The 18603-nt window shown below is 46.3% G+C and overlaps 1 protein-coding gene across 1 annotated transcript in view; it reads right to left on the bottom strand.

The window, feature by feature from the left end:
* IPO4 (importin 4) overlaps positions 1-14890 on the bottom strand; it is a 47733-nt gene extending 32843 nt beyond the window's left edge. The window contains exons 1-10 of the mRNA XM_070953964.1: positions 14679-14890; positions 10175-10261; positions 8800-8879; positions 7722-7763; positions 7469-7598; positions 5221-5400; positions 4354-4419; positions 1880-1981; positions 945-1028; positions 660-821 (exon numbers count right to left, since the gene is read on the bottom strand). Of these exons, the coding sequence (XP_070810065.1) occupies positions 660-821; positions 945-1028; positions 1880-1981; positions 4354-4419; positions 5221-5400; positions 7469-7598; positions 7722-7763; positions 8800-8879; positions 10175-10261; positions 14679-14747 (1002 nt within the window). The 5' untranslated portion in view covers positions 14748-14890. The remainder of the gene's footprint in view (positions 1-659; positions 822-944; positions 1029-1879; positions 1982-4353; positions 4420-5220; positions 5401-7468; positions 7599-7721; positions 7764-8799; positions 8880-10174; positions 10262-14678) is intronic.
* Positions 14891-18603: the final 3713 nt, after the last annotated feature.

Raw genomic sequence — 18603 nt, 5'->3', positions numbered from 1 at the left:
GATTGAAATTAAAGTTGCAAATTTGGAGAGCCCTCACTTAACCCTAACTAAACCATAATCTACTATAGTTTCTCTGTTTGGGGCATAGTGTATCATAGCCCTGCTGGGAAGAAGCCAAGATTCGGGGTTTATTGTGCTGAGGGAACTCCACCTGTTGAATCACACCCCACAAACTGCCGATTGAAGTCCAGCAGTCTTAAAGTTGCCAATTTGGAGAGCTCTCACTTGACTCTAAACCATAATCCGCTGTCGTTTCTGTTTTGGGCGTAGTGTATTGTAGCTCTGCGGGGAATAAGCCAAGATTTGTGGTTTATTGTGCTGTGGGAAGTCCACCCACTGAATCACACTCCACAAAACCGCCGATCGAAGTCCACTTGTCTTACAGTGGCCAATTTTGGAGATCCCTGCTCTAAGACAGAAGTCCCACTGGGACCTGCAGCAAGGGATTCTGGGAATGAACCAGGGGAGAGGGGGGCATCCTGGGAGTTGTGGACCCAGTCGCGGGGTGCCTAGAAAGCAGCTGGGCAGGAACACAGGGGATTCTGGGAGAGAGAAGGCGGAACCCACAAAACCCGGAGCATCCTGGGTAGTGAGGAGAGTTGAAATGGGAGAGATTGCTGTGTCCCCGTCCACGCCCCCCCCCCCAAAAAAAGCCAGACCTGGACCGCGAAGTGTTTGGGCGTCTGGACTTCCGCGTGATCTTCAATCTCCTCCTCGGTCAACTCGTCCTCCGTGTCCATCTGTCCGGGGGGAGGCTCCGCGCTCATGATGGGGAAGAGGGCGGTCAGGATGGGCGAGAGGAGCTTGTGCTTCAGGATGGCCTGAGAGGGGGGGCGAGAAAGTGGCGGCGACAGTTATGGGGGGGGCGCTCCGTGGCAGAGGAGGAGAGGGCAAGACGCCGTTCCGGAAGTGGGGGAGTGAGTCGGGAAGGCGGCATTCCTGACCTTGCTCTTCAGCTTGATGAGGGAGCTGACGCAGGAGAGCGCCTTCACCCGCAGGCCGTCGCTCAGCTGCTGGTTGGAGGCCACCTGTGGGGAAAAAAAGAGGGAATCAGGGGTGACCGGATCGGTCCCCAGCCAACAGGGGGCGCCATGGGGATTGGAGGTGTCAGGAAACAGGCGTGGCCAGCAGGAGGCACCAGGGGGTGGCGTTAGGAAAAAGGCGTGGTCAGTTAAGGGAACTTGCGGGAACTGGAGCAGGTGGCAGGAAAGAGGCGTGGCCAGCAGGGGGAGCCAGGAGATGCAGTGTCAGGAAAGGCGCATGACCAGCAGGGGGCGCCGGGAGGGTGGAGCAGGTGGCAGAAAAGAGGCGTGGCCAGCAAGGGGGGGGGCAGGGGATGCAGTGTCAGGAAAGATGCATGACCAGCAGGGGGCGCCGGGAGAGTGGAGCAGGTGGCAGAAAAGAGGCGTGACCAGCAGGGGGCGCCAGGAGGGTGGAGCAGGTGGCAGAAAAAAGGCGTGACCAGCAGGGGGTGCCAGGGAGTGGAGTAAGTGTTCGGGGGAAAAAGGCATGACCAGCAGGGGGAATCGGGGGTACTGGAGCAAATGGCAGGAAAGAGGTGCGGTCAGCTTGGGATGTCCATGGAGTCTAGCCGGAAAAAGGTGAGGCCAGCAGGGGGCGCCGGGGGATTGGAGGTTGCAGTAAAGAGGCGCGGCCAACAGGGGGCTTCAAAGAACTGCAGAAGATAAGATAGCAGGAAAGAGGGGTGGCCATCAGGGGGCACGAGGGGATCAGAGCAGGGGATAGAAAGCAGTGTGGCCAGCAGGGGGCACCAGGGGCTGCAGAAGGTGGCAGGAAAGAGGCCTGGCCAGTAGGGGGCACCAGGAGGCTGGATCAAGTAGCAGGAATGGGGTGTGGCCAGCCCTCCCATGCCAGTCACCTCCAGGCAGAAGTTCACGACTTCCGAGAGATGCTGGACCACGATGGCAACTTCGGTTTCTAGGAGTTCGTCAAAAACCTCCATCGCTTCGCTTGCGTGGACCTGGAAAATGGGAAAGGGGGGGGCAAGTTAGAAAAGAAAATGGAGGTGGGGGGGGGGGGACATCCAATACATTGCATTTTGAGGATTAGATGAGGGGTGGAGAACGATAGGCCCTTTCAGGACGTGCGGACTTCAACTCCCAGAATTCCTGAGCCAGCCTTTCAGGACGTGTGGACTTCAACTCCCAGAATTCCCTAGCCAGCCTTTCAGGAAGTGTGGACTTCAAATCCCAGAATTCCTGAGCCAGCCTTTCAGGACGTATGGACTTCAACTCCCAGAATTCCCTAGCCAGCCTTTCAGGAAGTGTGGACTTCAAATCCCAGAATTCCTGAGCCAGCCTTTCAGGACCTGTGGACTTCAACTCCCAGAATTCCCTAACCAGCCTTTCAGGACCTGTGGACTTCAACTCCCAGAATTCCTGAGCCAGCTTTTCAGGACGTGTGGACTTCAACTCCCAGAATTCCTGAGCCAGCCTTTCAGGACGTATGGACTTCAACTCCCAGAATTCCCTAGCCAGCCTTTCAGGACGTGTGGACTTCAAATCCCAGAATTCCTGAGCCAGCCTTTCAGGACCCGTGGACTTCAACTCCCAGAATTCCTGAGCCAGCTTTTCAGGACGTGTGGACTTCAACTCCCAGAATTCCCTAGCCAGCCTTTCAGGACGTGTGGACTTCAACTCCCAGAATTCTTGAGCCAGCCTTTCAGGACGTGTGGACTTCAATACCCAGAATTCCTGAGCCAGCCTTTCAGGGCATGTGGACTTCAACTCCCAGAATTCCCTAGCCAGCCTTTCAGGACGTGTGGACTTCAAATCCCAGAATTCCTGAGCCAGTCTTTCAGGATGTATGGACTTCAACTCCCAGAATTCCCTAGCCAGCCTTTCAGGACGTGTGGACTTCAAATCCCAGAATTCCTGAGCCAGCCTTTCAGGACGTGTGGACTTCAACTCCCACAATTCCTGAGCCAGCTTTTCAAGACGTGTGGACTTCAACTCCCACAATTCCTGAGCCAGCTTTTCAGGACGTGTGGACTTCAAATCCCAGAATTCCTGAGCCAGCTTTTCAGGACGTGTGGACTTCAACTCCCAGAATTCCCTAGCCAGCCTTTCAGGACGTGTGGATTTCAACTCCCAGAATTCCCGAGCCAGGCTTTCAGGACGTATGGACTTCAACTCCCAGAATTCCTGAGCCAGCTTTTCAGGACGTGTGGACTTCAACTCCCAGAATTCCTGAGCCAGCCTTTCAGGACGTGTGGACTTCAACTCCCAGAATGGCTGGCTCAGGAATTCTGGGAGTTGAAGTCCACAAGGCCTGAGAGGGCCTATCTTTCTCCACTCCTAGATTAGATGAATGCAGAAGAGACCAGCAACCCTCTCCAAACTGGCACCCTCTGGATGGGGCAACGAGCCCCAAGACTCCCTAAGCCAGCGGGGTCAACTAAAGCCCCCCTAACCCATCGGGACGGGCGGGATGGGGGCAGGCTGGAGAAGGCCAGCTGTATTCTCCCATCCGCAGCTAGGATCCCTCAACCAGGTCGATCCACTGCTCAAAATTGGCATTTCGACCCCTGGGGGGGGCCCAGAGAGGCAGGCTGGCACTGGGGACGCAGAACCAGCTCGGCAGAGTTGGCAGGAAGGGTTACGTCCTGCGGCGACGTTTGCCTGAAAATTCGGGGCGATCCAAGATAATTAAGAAATCCCTTTAGCCAGAGAGAAATTAAGATTTAAGGAGGAGGGAGACGGGGTTAGGGCAGAAGAGAGAAATCCCACATAGAGGCGCTCCTCGCTTTACGACAGTTCATTTAGTGACGAAGTGAGGGCGGCGCTGGAAAAAGTGACCGAGGGCCGTTTTTCACACTTATGACCATTGAGGCATCCCCCAGTGTGATCAAAATTCAGACGCCCCTGGCAACTGACTCGTATTTATGACGGTTGCATTGTCCCGGGGTCCTTTTTGCGACCTTCTGACAAGGACAAGTCAATGGGGGAAAAGCCGGATTCACCTAACAACTGTTACTCACTTAACAACTGTGTTGATTCACTTAACGACGGTGGCAAGAAAGGTCGTAAGACGGGGCAAAACTCGCCTCACAAATGTCTCACTTAGCAACGGTGGCAAAGGACGGTCGTAAAATGGAGCAAAGCTCACTTAACTGCGTGGCTGAGCAAGGGAAATGTTGGGATCAGTTGTGGTCGTAAGCCGAGGACTACCTGTAGACCCATTCATGGGAAGCCAGGAGGAAGTTTCCCTTAATATCAATGTTTCTCAACTTCAGCCATTTTAAGATGGGTGGACTTCAACTCCCAGAATTCCCCAGCCATTATGTCGGCTAAAAGCAAGCATTTTACACGTGTGCGCACACAAAAACCGCACCTCGTTCACGTGAATGAGTTCCCGGATGGCTGCTATCACTTTGGGCATCATGGAAGACATCAGAGTCTGGAAAAAAAAAGGAGGAGAACCGACATCCAAAGGGAGAAAACGATGATTTGATTACACTTAAAAATTAAATCCAATTCTCAACTTCGGCCATTTTAAGACGAGTGGACTTCATCTCCCAGAATTCCCCAGTCAGCTCTGGAGGCGACCATTAAAAACATGAGATTCAAAGGGATTTTGATTTTAAGCGCCTTATTTTGCCAATCGATAAATTTAAAGCATATGATGCATTATCATCATCGTCTTTTAATGACTTGCGGGGTGGAGTCTGGGCAACTGAATGGAGCTGAATGTTTACTGGCCGGATGCCTTTCCTGTTGCAAATACGGAGTTACATATATTCAGCAGATAAATTCTCAACATGCCCAGAGAGAGAAAAATATCTGCCTCTACCTTAAGATCGAATTCACAGCCTCCTGATTGTGAGGCGAGAGCTCCACTTCCGGGTCACCGCACCATTCAAATTAAAGCATACAACTGATCCACTAAAATCGATCCGCCAGAGATCCAGTTTCAAAAAAAGATTATTTTCCCCCCAAAAAGGGCATTGTGTAGTCCAGAGGAGAAGACTGAATGGATCTTTAGACCAGCAGCCACTGCCAATCCAGCCGGGAGGGAGGGGGGAAGGTTCACAGGAGCATTGAGAGGGGCGCAGATGAACCTGTATCTGGTGGCAGAGAGTTCCCCTGACCCTTTGAGGTACTTTCTACCAGCAACGTCCTTCGAAGGCTTCGGCCTCAATAACAGGAGGAAGAAAAAGAGGAGAGGTAGGACGAAAGAGGAAGAGGAGGGGCTACCCACCACTTCGTCGGAGCTCAGCCCGCCAACCACGGCACTCAAGCTCCGGAGGGAGTAGTAGAGGACGGCCGGCTGACTCCGGTTGTTGAGCGTCTGATGGAAGAGGCGCAGGAGGTCCTTGTAGTAGGGAGCGAACTGGTCTGGGTCCAGATCCAAGGCGGACTGCAGCAGCAGCAATGCCATCTGCGAACCACAAAGGGGGGGGGGGGGGTTTGAGAGACGGATTGTTCTAGTGGTTAAAGCGCCTGGCTAGAAGCCAGGAAGTTGGGAGTTCTAGTCCTGCCTTAGGTGTGAAAGCCGGCTGGGTGACTTTGGGCCAATCACCAGGAGACAGGGAATTCTAGTTCTGCCTTAGGCATGAAAGGCAGCTGGGTGACTTTGGGCCAATCACCAGGGGACAGGGAGTTCTAGTACTGTCTTAGATGTGAAAACTGATTGGGCGATTCTGGGCCAATCACCAAGAGATGGGTGAGTTCTAGTTCTGCCTTAGGCATGAAAGCCGGCTAGGTGATTTTGGGCCAATCACCAGGAGACGGGGAGTTCTAGTACTACCTTAGGCATGAAAGGCAGCTGGGTGACTTTGGGCCAATCACCAGGGGACAGGGAGTTCTAGTCCCACCTTAGATGTGAAAACTGACTGGGCGATTCTGGACCAATCACCAAGAGATGGGTGAGTTCTAGTTCTGCCTTAGGCACGAAAGCCGGCTAGGTGATTTTGGGCCCGTCCCTCTTTCTTAGCCCAACCCACCTCACAGGGTTGTTGTTGTTGTGGGAAAAAATAAGGAGGACGGAGTATCGTTAGGTATGTTTGCCGCCTTGAGCTGTTTGTAAAAATAATGAAGGTGGGAAATGAATGAATGAATGAAAGAAAGAAAGAAAGAAAGAAAGAAAGAAAGAAAGAAAGAAAGAAGATTGATAGAAGATAGATGAATAGATAGATAGATGGAAGGAGGGAGGGAGGGATAGATAAGAGATAGATATATAAATAAAGATATAGATGGAGGGAGGGAGGGAGGGATAGATAAAGAGATAGATATATAATAAATATAGATATAGATGATTGATAGGTGATAGATGAATAGACAGATAGATAGATGGATAGATTGATAGAAGGAGAGAGGGAGGGAGGGAGAGAGAGGGAGGGAGGGAGAAAGAGAGAGACAGAGAGATAGACGGGAGGAAGGGAGGGAGGGATAGATAAGAGATAGATATATAAATATATAGATATAGATAGATAGATAGATAGATAGATAGATAGATAGATAGATAGATAGATAAGAGATAGATATATAAATATAAATTACAAACTATTCTAAAAATAGTTTATAAATATAAATATAGATATAGATATAGATAGATTGATAGAAGATAGATGAATAGATAGATAGATAGATAGATAGATAGATAGATAGATAGATAGATTAGATAGACAGATATAGATGGAGGGAGGGAGGGATAGATAAGATATATATATATATATATATATATATATATATATATATATAAATATAAATATAGAGATAGATAGATAGATAGATAGATAGATAGATATTGATATGGATGGATAGAGATAGATTAGAGAGAGAGAGAGAATACATAGATGATAGGTAGGTAGATGGTAGGATAGATAGATAGATAGATAGATAGATAGATAGATGAATAGATAGATAGATAGAGAGAGAGAGAGAGAGAGAGAGAGAGAGGGAGGGAGGGAGGGATAGATAAGAGATACATATATATATATATAAATATAAATATAGAGATAGATAGATAGATAGATAGAAGATAGATGAAGAGAGAGAGAGAGAGAGAGAGAGGGAGGGAGGGAGGGATAGATAAGAGATACATATATATATATATATAAATATAAATATAGAGATAGATAGATAGATAGATAGATAGATAGATAGATAGATAGAAGATAGATGAAGAGAGAGAGAGAGAGGGAGGGAGGGAGGGATAGATAAGATATATATATATAAATATAGAGATAGATAGATAGATAGATAGATAGATAGATAGATAGATAGATAGAAGATAGATAGATAGATAGATAGATAGATAGATAGATAGATAGATAGAAGATAGATGAATAGATAGATAGATAGATAGACAGACAGATAGACAGATGGATGGATGGATAGATATACGGACAGAGTAAGTAGACAGACAGACAGACAGAGGTGTGGGACTGATGGGGGATTCAAAGAGGACCCCGAGACGCTTCCCTCCCTTCCCCGTCCTGACCCACCTGGCACTTGTTGGGGTCTCGGGAGCGGGCCCCGTGCTGAATGCTCTGAAGCATCTGGGGCCATTTCTCCAAGGTCTCGTTCTTCAGGATGACGGCTGCCAGCTGGGCTAAGCCCAGGGAGGCTTTATGGCTGGAAAAGACGGTTTATCTTTGGGGGAGGAGAGGCCGGGGGGGGGGGGAGAGAGAGAGAGAGATGGGGGAACTAACAGCCCCCCCCCCTCCCACAAGAGCCTCCCCGAGCAGGAGTACTCACTCTGTCTGCTGTTGGAAGCTGTTTAGCACCAAGGACTTCAGCCTGAAAGAGACAAGATTTGGGGGGGGAGGTTTTAATTCTGAAATAAAAATACACCCTCTTAGCTTAGTAAGTCACATTGCTGAACCCCTTTGGGTCTGTGGTGGCCCGAGCGCTCTGCCAGCGAAAACGGGCTCCCAAGTTCCGTTTTCGGCTGTGACAGCCTCCTGCAACCCTCTGCCAGCGAAAACAGAGCTCAGGAGGGTTTTCGCCGGCAGAGGTATCATGGGCCAGTCCTTAGCTAAGCGCCCTGTTTCCAGGGCAAGATTTAAGCATCCTGTCGGCCGGATCTGGCCCGCAGGCCTGGGCTACAGACACCCCCTGGGATAGGAGGTCAAGAAGGCCATATTGTTGTGGCCTGTCAGCGGCCTGTGCAACTAGTAGCTGATTCCGACAGCGAGGAGGCTGGTGTGGTGCTGCGCCAGCAGCCTGTGCAGCTGGCACTCAAGTCAGACAGTGAGGAGGCTGGAGAAGATGTGGTGCCAGAGGCGGGGATTCAGCCAGGGCCTTCAGAACCTCCAGAAGCTCCTAAAAGTGAAGAGGAAGAAGAGGAGGAGCCTCTTCTCGATGCCCGGGCGCGCAGAGCTGCCAAAAGGCAGGAGTGGCTCCTCAGGAGGAGGTCTCCTCGAGAGTAAGGCTTGGGGCTAATTGGCCACTCCCTTAGCCTATTTAAGGAAGGATGACGACTGAGGCAATTTGCAGGGAACAACTTCGTTCACTCTCCTTCACGCCTCGATCTTAGTTCTCTTATCAGTTTTCCTGCAAATTGCTTCTGGGCTTTCTGCCAATCCTAGTAAGATTACAATTATTTATTCTTTGGATTCTTGTAGGCTGTCAAGAAAGTTAATTAACAGCCTTTGTTTGAAAAAGACTGATTTAATTTCGTAAACTAAGGTTTGTACAGACTTTGTGTGTGCTGCGTTCTTTAGGGTCCATAGCCGGGACAGAACACATATCCGGTCTCAACCTCTGGCTGGCCGTGCGATAAATCATAATTCATTACAATTCATAATAGCGGATTGTTCTTTTCTGGACTTACATATCTTGATCTGCTGCGCCAATTTTCTTCCAGTGTTTGCTCAGCCGCCGTCTGAGCAGCACGGCGGCGAACTGTTGGATCTAAGAAAGGAGGAAGGAGAGAGAGAACGGTAAGGCTGCGGAGGGGAAAGGACCAAACCAGCAGATTTTTGAGAATTAAAAAAAAGGAGGGGCTTTGGCAGGGAAAAAGCCACACTGCGCACAGCTGAATGTAGAAATAAGCCCAAGCTGTTCTAAGCTTCCTTAGAAATTAAAACAGCACAAACTTAGTCGCGGCAAACCTCTTTAATTCCTATGGCTGTAAATTGCTTTCATTTACAGTCCGCAAGTCTTGATAAAGTCGTTCAGAGGAAGGTTATCAACAGCCACCTATCTCCCGTGGAACGCTGCCAAAGAGCTAATTTCCAGACGCAGGGCAAGGCCAAACTTGGCACAGAGTCACAAACAGAAGTTTCAACTCTTGATTCGGCTGGATGAACTAATTGCTTCCTGCAAAAGCTCACGTCCTATTCGCTTCTCTTTTATGGCTTATGGGAGGGGACCAATCATCTCACCGCCCTGAGTCCGAAAGGAGAAGGGCGGTATAGAAATTTGAATAATAAATAAATAAATAAATCTCCAAGCCTTACTCGAATGCGCCGAAATGGATAAATTAATAATGGCGATCAAAGAAAGAGATGACTCGGACTATTACAAAGTGTGGAGCAGGTTTTACACCTGGTTAGAAAATAGAAATCAAATTTAAAAAATAAGAATATAAACTGAAATTCGGCATTCATACACTGGATATAAATAGATGTAACAATCCTGCTCACAAAAAATGTTAAATTATGGGCGTACAAAAATAAGAGAAGGTTTCGGAAGATGGAATTTAACCGTAAAGACAAACGCCGATGCGGAAAGTTGTAAAATTGTAAATATTTATTTTATTTATTTATTTATTTATTTATTGCGATTTATATGCCGCCTTTCTCCCTAGGGACTCAAGGCGGCTTACAAAATGACAACTTCAATACAAATCACAATACAATACAAAATTAAAATCAGTAACCCAATTAAAAAACAATTTAAAATTATACCAGTGTACCCCCAAATGGATCAGTTTAATTGGCAGAAGAAAAATAAATGGTGTTAGTTTTGTATTTTAGCGTTTGAGGTATGCGTATGTTCTTTTTTTTCCCCTTTTTGTATTTCTTTTGTTATTGTGTTTTTGATTTTAAAATGTAAAATACCTAATAAAAACTATTTTTTTTAAAAAAAAGAGTCTTAGCTAGAGGTTCTCCCGAACCCTTGCGAACCCCCAGCAGTCCACCCCTGTTTAAAACCAAGCTTGAGTTTGAGACCCCTCTCACCTGGCAGAGCTAGTTGTGACTTACCTGAGGATCTTGTGAATGTGTCATGACATGGCAGAGATGGGAAAGGGCTGCCGGCTGCTTCAATACTTCCTTCAGCTGAGCCGTTGCCTGATAGGATAGAAGAACAGGCAGCAAAGGGTTAAATCTGCCCCCCCAATACAGGTAGTCCTCAACTTACAACGGTTCGTTTAGAGACCCGTTGTGGCCCCGCCCTCTGAGCCTGTCCCATCGAAGGAAGAAAGCTCCGAGCATGAGGAAGAGGAGTCAGCCAGGCCTCCCTCTCCAGGCCCCTCCCCTCTGGCACTGTCCCAGGTGCCGGTCGAGGGAGAGGAGATTAGCAGGGAGACAGGTGGCTCGGATCAGAGTGACGGAGAAACATCATTCCTGGACGCAGGCCTCCGAAGGCGTGATAAACGATTGCAGCAGCTCAGGAGGCGTGCTAGGGATTAGAACTGAGTCACTGGACCACACCCCAGAGACTATATAATAGAGGGTGGTGGTCAGTGATCCTTGTGACGAACAAAACTAACCTTGGATAGTCACTAAAGCCTCGTTCGGAACTGCGGAGAGAAAGATTTATTGTTGTCGGACATTTGGAAGCTGAGTATTTGTCTTTCTGTTTTTCTGTGAAAATAAAGGCACTTGGCAGACGGTGTGTCTATCGCTGCCAAGTTGGAGATAAAGAAACTGGGTGCGTTCCAAAGTGTTTCCTTAACCCTCGGCTGGCTGTGTTTGTGTGTGTGTGTGGACGGGGACAGATCAACCCCTTCAAAGTTACAAGGGCACTGAAAAAAGTGACGTAGGACCATTTTTCCACACTTATGACCCTCGCGGCGTCCCCATGGTTGCGCGATTTGCATTGGGATGCTTGAGAAGTGACTCGCACTTACGAAGGTCGCAGATGTCCCAGAGTCACATGATCCCATTTTGCAACTTTCCGACCAGCTCAAGTTTACGGGGAAGCTGGATATCCCTTAAGAACTGCGCGGCTAAGGTTTTTCTTTTTTTTTTTTTTAAATAAAGTTTATTTTCATTTTTAAAACTACAATACTTTACATATATGCATACACGGTTATTGCAACTAACGTACACAGGGTGGATTTGATTTAAATCGAGTTGATTGAAATCGCAATTTAAATCATGATTTAAATCACTAGTAAAAAGGCTTGATTTAAATCAACTCGATTTAAATCATAATTTTTAAAGAGCAACTGTCATCTCTGCTACTCCTTTGACCCGCTGTTGACTCACCGAGGGTTGCTCCCAGGGTTGCAGAATATACAGCCTCGTGCTACATAACTAAGCTCCATTTCATGCAGAATAAACTGAATTATTTATGTATCTTAAATAGAAAACTATCTTACGATAGATTTTTACCCCAAAAGTTTTTTATTAAAATAAATCCGATTTAAATCAAAAAAATCCGATTTAAATCAAAAAAATCCAATTTAAATCAAAAAAAATCTGATTTTTTTGATTTTTTTAAAAAAAATCATTGATTTTTATCCACCCTGAACGTACACAAATCTGCGCCTATACCACTAATACAATCCATTTCATTTCCCTCTCTTTTCTTTCACCCAATTATACCATAAATTCCAACATTTGTAATAATCAGAATCTTTTTGGTTCCTAAGTAATTTCGTTAACCGGTCTGCCTCTGCGCATTCTGTAATTTTCCAAATCAATTTATTTTCTGTGGGTATTAATTCGTTTTTCCATTCTAGCTGCAGTAGTGATGTGGAGGATCAAATACCATTTTTCCTTAGTTATTTTGTCTGGTTTCATTCCTAATAAAAAAAAATCTCTGGTATCAGCTCTATATTATATCCTGTAATTTCCACTATCCAGTTCCGAACCTTCGACCAATATTTGCCTGCTTTGGGGCACATCCACCATTGGTGGTGGTATGTCCCACTACCATTCCCACACTTCCAGCATGCCGGAGAAACTCCCGGGAACATTCTTGCGATTCTTGCCGGGGGGATATGCCAACGATAGACCATTTTATAAATATTTTCCTTGTAAGGGGTTGACAAAGTAAGTTTCATATTCCTATTCCATATCTCATCCCATTTATCCAGATTTGGAGAAAATCCGAGGTTCTTCCCCCAGGCAATTATAGTGTCCTTAATCACCTCCTCACCAATCCATCGTAAAAACTGGTAGCCACGCGGCTAAGTTAACAACGGCGGGGATTCACGTAAACCAAGCTGGCGGGAAAAGTTGTAAACTGAGGCAAAAGTCACTCAAGGAACGTCTCCTTTTGCAATGTGAATTCTGGGCGAGAATAAATAGGAGCCCATGGACAAGCGTCTGAATTTAGAAGAGAAGAGAAGAGAAGAGAAGAGAAGAGAAGAGGAGAGGAGAGGAGAGGAGAGGAGAGGAGAGGAGAGGAGAGGAGAGGAGAGGAGAGGAGAGGAGAGGAGAGGAGAGGAGAGGAGAGGAGAATAGAATAGAATAGAATAGAATAGAATAGAATAGAATAGAATAGAATAGAATAGAATAGAATAGAATAGAATTAATAGAGGATAGAATAGAGAATAGAATAAAAAAGAGAATAGAGAATAGAATAGACTAGAATAGAAAATAGAATGGAATACAGAACAAAATTAAGAGAGAATAGAATAGGATAGAATTAATAGAGAATAGAATAAAATAGAGAATAGAGTAGAATAGTAGAAGAGAGGAGGAGAGAGAATAGAGAATAGAATATAACAGAATAGAATTAATAGAGGATAAAATAGAGAATAGAATAAAAAAGAGAACAGAGAATAGAATACAGAATAGAATAGAATTCTTTATTGGCCAAGTGTGATTGGACACACAAGGAATTGGTCTTCGGTGGATCATAATAGAATACAGAATAGAATAGATTTTACCAACGAATGGAACTAAGAGGTGGGAGTTGGAGCAGGAATTAACCAGGATTTGTAAACCCGAAATGTGATGTAATATATATGTGTAAACCCGAAATGTGATGTAATATAAATTTACATATATTACATATATTACATATATGTAAATATATTACATTAGGTAGAATAATTATATATAATTAGTAATGTTTGAAGAGTGTTTGTGTATATGTATATATATATATATATATATATATATATATATATATATATATATATATATATATAGGTCTTTGGTTATTCGGGTCTTCTCCCACGTAAGATTGGAAGTGTCTTGGCGACGTTTCGACGAAGTCTCATTCGTCATCTTCAGGCTGGTGTTCTCGGCTTCGTGCTTCCAGGAGCAATGTGTGATCGCAGCTGTTTCTTCCTTTTAACTGCCAGTTAAAAGGGAGAAAACCTGAATAACCAAAGACCTACATACAAATACCCGCGAAAACCTCAGAATATATATAGATGTGTGTGTGTGTGTGTGTGTGTGTAAAAAAAAGAAGCAGACATACTGCGAACTCCGGAATTTAAGATTTTAAAATTTTAAAAGAATTTAAAATTTTATTTTACGAAGCTTTCGTCAGATCTCTGTAATGGTAGTTTATTCGTAAAATAAAATTTTAATTTTTTAAAAATTTAAAAATTTTAAGTTCCGGAGTTCGCAGTATGTCTGCTTTTTTTTTTTTACTAATAAAGCTGGAACTCGTATTTTTAGAATAGTTTGTAACATATATATATATATGTATTATTGTTTCAGCCAGGGTTTTTCCTACGTAAATCAAGATGTTTATATAGCCACATACAGACCTATGAAAAAAAGAACAGAATATATATATGAATGATATTTGGTTTATGGCGGAGAGGGTCACACCGTGCCCAATATCTTAATAAGAAATGAATAAAAAAACCACTGAAATTTGTATATAGGTCTTTGGTTATTCGGGTTTTCTCCAGCGTAAAATTGGAAGTTTCTTGGCAACGTTTCGACGAAGTCTCATTCGTCATCTTCAGGCTGGTGTTCTCGGCTTCGTGCTTTGTGCTTCACATTGCTCCTAGAAGCACGAAGCCGAGAACACCAGCCTGAAGATGACGAATGAGACTTCGTCGAAACGTTGCCAAGAAACTTCCAATTTTACGCGGGAGAAAACCCGAATAACCAAAGACATATATATACATGATATTTGGTTTATGTTTTAGTGTGTATGGCGGAGAGGGTCGCACCGTGCCCAAATAATAGGAAACGAATAAAGAAACCATTGAAATTTTAAAAATAAAACGCACTCCTCAAAAATCGTAAGACCCAAGACTTCGCGATGATACGGTCGTTAGGAGGCTAAAAGAAGCGAGCCAATCAAATCAGCTGCAATAAAACGAGAACCAATCAGCCAAGACGGTCGTTAAGGGGGGGGGCAAAAAAACGATCCCAAACAAGCCCCTCCTCCCCACCCCGAGGTCGTAACTCGGGTCACTAAAGGAGGCCGTCGTAAGTCGAGGACTTCTCCTCTCACCACTCTCCCGCCCCCCCCCAGAAAGCCAGGCTCCGCCCCCTTCCTTTCCCATTGCAATGGTTCCCCATCCAATCCTTTCTTTCCCCCCCTCCCACCTCCCCGCTCTACCTGTTGGATGACGGCATTGTCAGGCTGCAGCAAGAGCGCCAGGATCTGCTCCAGCTGCTGGGCTGCCATGGGGCTGCGAGAGAGGAAAGGCGGAGTGGGGGAACGAGGGAAGGCCGGGGCTGGGGGGGGGGCATGGAAAAAGGGGACGCCCCACAGTCCCCGGGGGCGAGGAAGGCGGAGGACTGCCCGGCCGGAGCGCAGCCTGCAGTTGCTTCAACTCTCAACACATGTGGAGCAGACAAGACGCGGCTTCCGGAAAGGGGGTGGAGGGAGGGCGAGGGTAGTAGTAGAAATGGAAACCGGAAGAGCGCGCGGCTCTAGCGCCGTTCAGGTGAGGAGGACGTACTGCAACCGCCTACCAAAAGCCAAGCCAAGCCTGGGAAGGGAAGGCCAGGCAGGGAAAAGCGCTCTGCACATGTTCAGAGGCACTTGCTTTCCCCCCACCCGCCTTATTAGATAGAAGGATATGCATCTATTTCTTTCCTCTTTTTGTGGGGTTGGAAGATGAGCCCGATGAGGGCTCACTGCGATCCACACTGGGAAGGGAAGGCCAGGCAGGGAAAAGCACTCTGCACATGTTCAGAGGCACTTGCTTTTTCCCCCCCTTATGAGATAGGCGGATATGCATCTAATTCTTTCCTCTTTTTATGGGGTTGGAAGATGAGTCCACTATGAGGACCCACGGCGACCCACTCAATCCACCCTGGGAAGGGAGGCCACTCAGGCAGGGAAAAGCACTCTGCACATGTTCAGAGGCATCGTCTTTTCCCTTAGGGGCATACATCTGTGCCATTCCTCTTATATGGGGCTGGAGGACTCACTGCGACTACCCTGGGAAAGGAGGCCACTCAGGGAGGGAAAAGCGCTCTGCACATGATCAGAGGCACTTGCTTTTTTCCCCCCTTATTAGATAGGCGGATATGCATCTATTTCTTTCCTCTTTTTGTGGGGTTGGAAGATGAGCCCGATGAGGGCTCACTGCGATCCACACTGGGAAGGGAAGGCCAGGCAGGGAAAAGCGCTCTGCACATGATCAGAGGCACCTGCTTCCCCCCCCCCCCCTTATTAGATAGGCGGATATGCATCTATTTCTTTCCTCTTTTTGTGGGGTTGGAAGATGAGCCCTCACTGCGACCACCCTGAGAAGAGCGGCCAGGCAGGGAAAAGCACTCTGTGCATGTTCAGAGGCATCCGATTTTTCCTTAGATACATCTGTGTCTTTCCTCTTTTATGGGGTTGGAGGATGAGCCCAATATGAGGACTTGCTGCATCCACTCAATCCACACCGGGCAGGCTCCCTGGGGGAGGGAGGCCAGTCAGAGAAAGCGCTCTGCACATGGTCAGAGGCATTTGCTTCTCCCTTAGATAGGGGCGCACACACACATCTGTGCCTTTCCTCTTATATGGGGCTGGAGGAGGAGCCCAATGAGGACTCATTGCGACCATCCTGGAAAAGGAGGCCACTCAGGCAGGGAAAAGCACTCTGCACATGTTCAGAGGTATCTTCTCTGTTAGATACATCTGTGTCTTTCCTCTTTTATGGGGTTGGTTGGAGGCCCAATGAGGACTCGCAGCAACCACCCAACCAGGCTCCCAGGGGTGGGAGGCCAGTCAGAGAAAGCCCTCTGCACATGTTCAGAGGCATCTGCTTCTCTTATCAGAGAAGATAGCTTTCCTCTTTGGGTGGGGAGGCAAGCCCAATTTTATTTCACCCAAAGATTTAAAGCGTGCGATTTTTTTCTGCATGGCACCGTCGTTGCAATTGCCCGTCTACAAATTTTTGCAGATTTTTGTTTGGACTACGTTGTGGGGGAGCAGCCCGGATAATTTTCATTTTCCCTCCTGAGGGCTCTTTTTCTCCCCCCCCCTTGACGAAAGGGACTCAGGTAGACTGCAGCTGGGCATGGAAGCTCTACCGAACCCTCGGATCAGGCGCTCTCTTTACGAGCCTGGAGTTGGGGGTGGGTGGGTGGGCAACCGTTGGCAGGGAGTGAGAGTTGCAAAAGTTACTCCGTTTTGTAAAGAAGGGCTTCGCTTGTCTGTTAAGGGGGGGGAGACTAAACGTGGTAACCACGTTTTTAATGTCCGACAACTCTACAAATACAGTCGTGGCCAATATAGTGTTAGATTGTCTTGTGTTTTGTGTGTTATTTATATGATGTGTTGTTTTCTCTTTTTAATGGAAAATGTAAATAAAGACTATTTAAAAAAAAAAAAACGTGGTAACCACGATTTTAATGTCCGACAACCCTACAAATACAATTGTGGCCAAAATTGTGGAAACCCTTTTGGGAAAAGTGTATTTTTGAGGTTGGATGGCTAATAATGCCACTTTTTTAGGGGGAATTTCAAGATAATCCTATTCCACTGCTGGAATGGCCTGGGAATAGCCCAGACCTTCACCCAATTGAAAATCTAGGGAGCCGACGAAAGAAACTGGTTAGTCAGAAGTGACCCGGCAATAAAACCCAGTTAATAGAAGCCATCATTCAATCTTGGTTTCACATAACAGCTGCAGAATTAAGACTTGGTTCCCTCCATGGGAAGACTTTGTAAGGCCGTCATTCATGCTAAAGGTGACCCAACGAAGGATTAACTGACATGGGGATCATTTTTGTAGATCTCGTTTTTTCTACGTGTTTCACTTTTCTTCTTTATACCGTAGCTGCTATTCTAATAGCAAATCCTTCATAATAGTTATTGCACTATATTCTTGATTAAATTATCTTTCCATTGATCGATACTTTTATGGTGCTACTCCCCCCCCCCAAAAAAAGTGGTGTTATTAGCTAGTTTTAGAAAATACAACTTTTCCCAAAAGGTTTCCACAATTTTGGCCACTACTATACATGAAAGTCCTCAAATTACAACATTTTAGGGACTGATGGAAGTTATGACGGCGTTGGAAAAAAGTGATTCGGGATTGTTTTTCACACTAAACGACTGTGGGAGCTTTCCCCTGGTCATGGGATCAAAATTCAGACGCTGGGTTCATATTTATGACGGTCGCAGTATTCCCGGGGTCATGTGATCCCCTTTGGCGGCCATCTTGGCAAGCAAAGCCAACGGGGGATTCACTCAAAAACCGTCTTACTAGCTCAGGGGTCTGTAACCTTAAACACTCAAAGAATCATTTGGACCCATTTCCCACAGAAAAGAAAACACCGGGAGTCACAAAACCCTTTCCGTGCCTGACGATTTCTTGAGCGGCCACAAAACTAACATATGTAGTTGAATTAAACGTTCCGTTTTCTTCTGAAATTTTTCTTTTCTTGGATTTATTCATGGTTAGCAGACCGGGGGTTGAAAAGCTCAATAAATCGCGTGCCGGCGGGTGTCGCACATTGGCGGTGGTGACGCATATTTTGAGTGACAGGAAGCCGCAGCAGAGGGGTGAAAGAGCCACATGCGGCTCCAGAGCCGCAGGTTGCTGACCCCTGTACTAGCTTAACAGCGGCAGTGATTCTCGTAGCGACGGAGGCAAGAAAGGTCGTAAAATGGGGCAAGGCTCACCGAACAACCCGTCTTGCTTAGCCACAGAAATGTTGGGCTCCATTGTGGTCGTTAAGTCGAGGACTACCTGTATTAGTGGCGTTTTATCACCTGTGGTGATTTTAAGACATCGGATAGACTTCATCTCCCAGCATTCCCCCGTTTTAAGAAGCACCGATAACGGATTTTTAACAACTATTGGTCGAAAGGTAGAAGTCTCAAGGAGAATATACCCAGAATCGGCACGGAGACGTGGGTTTGTTTGTTTTTTTCCATTTCCTTTTTATTAATAAAATTTAACTTCAAGATCTGTAAAAAGAAACGCGAAACCGAGACGTCAAATTAAAAAATAATCCAACTTCAACCCTTTGCTAATATACATAATTCCTTATATATACTTCTTTCCCTCCCCCCCCCCCCCCGCTTAATATAA

This window comes from Pituophis catenifer, unplaced genomic scaffold (assembly GCF_029215685.1).
Source record: "Pituophis catenifer annectens isolate HBS135680 unplaced genomic scaffold, rPitCat1.0.hap2 SCAF_15, whole genome shotgun sequence".
Lineage (NCBI taxonomy): Eukaryota > Metazoa > Chordata > Lepidosauria > Squamata > Colubridae > Pituophis > Pituophis catenifer.
This window is presented reverse-complemented; position numbering and strand designations above follow the sequence as displayed.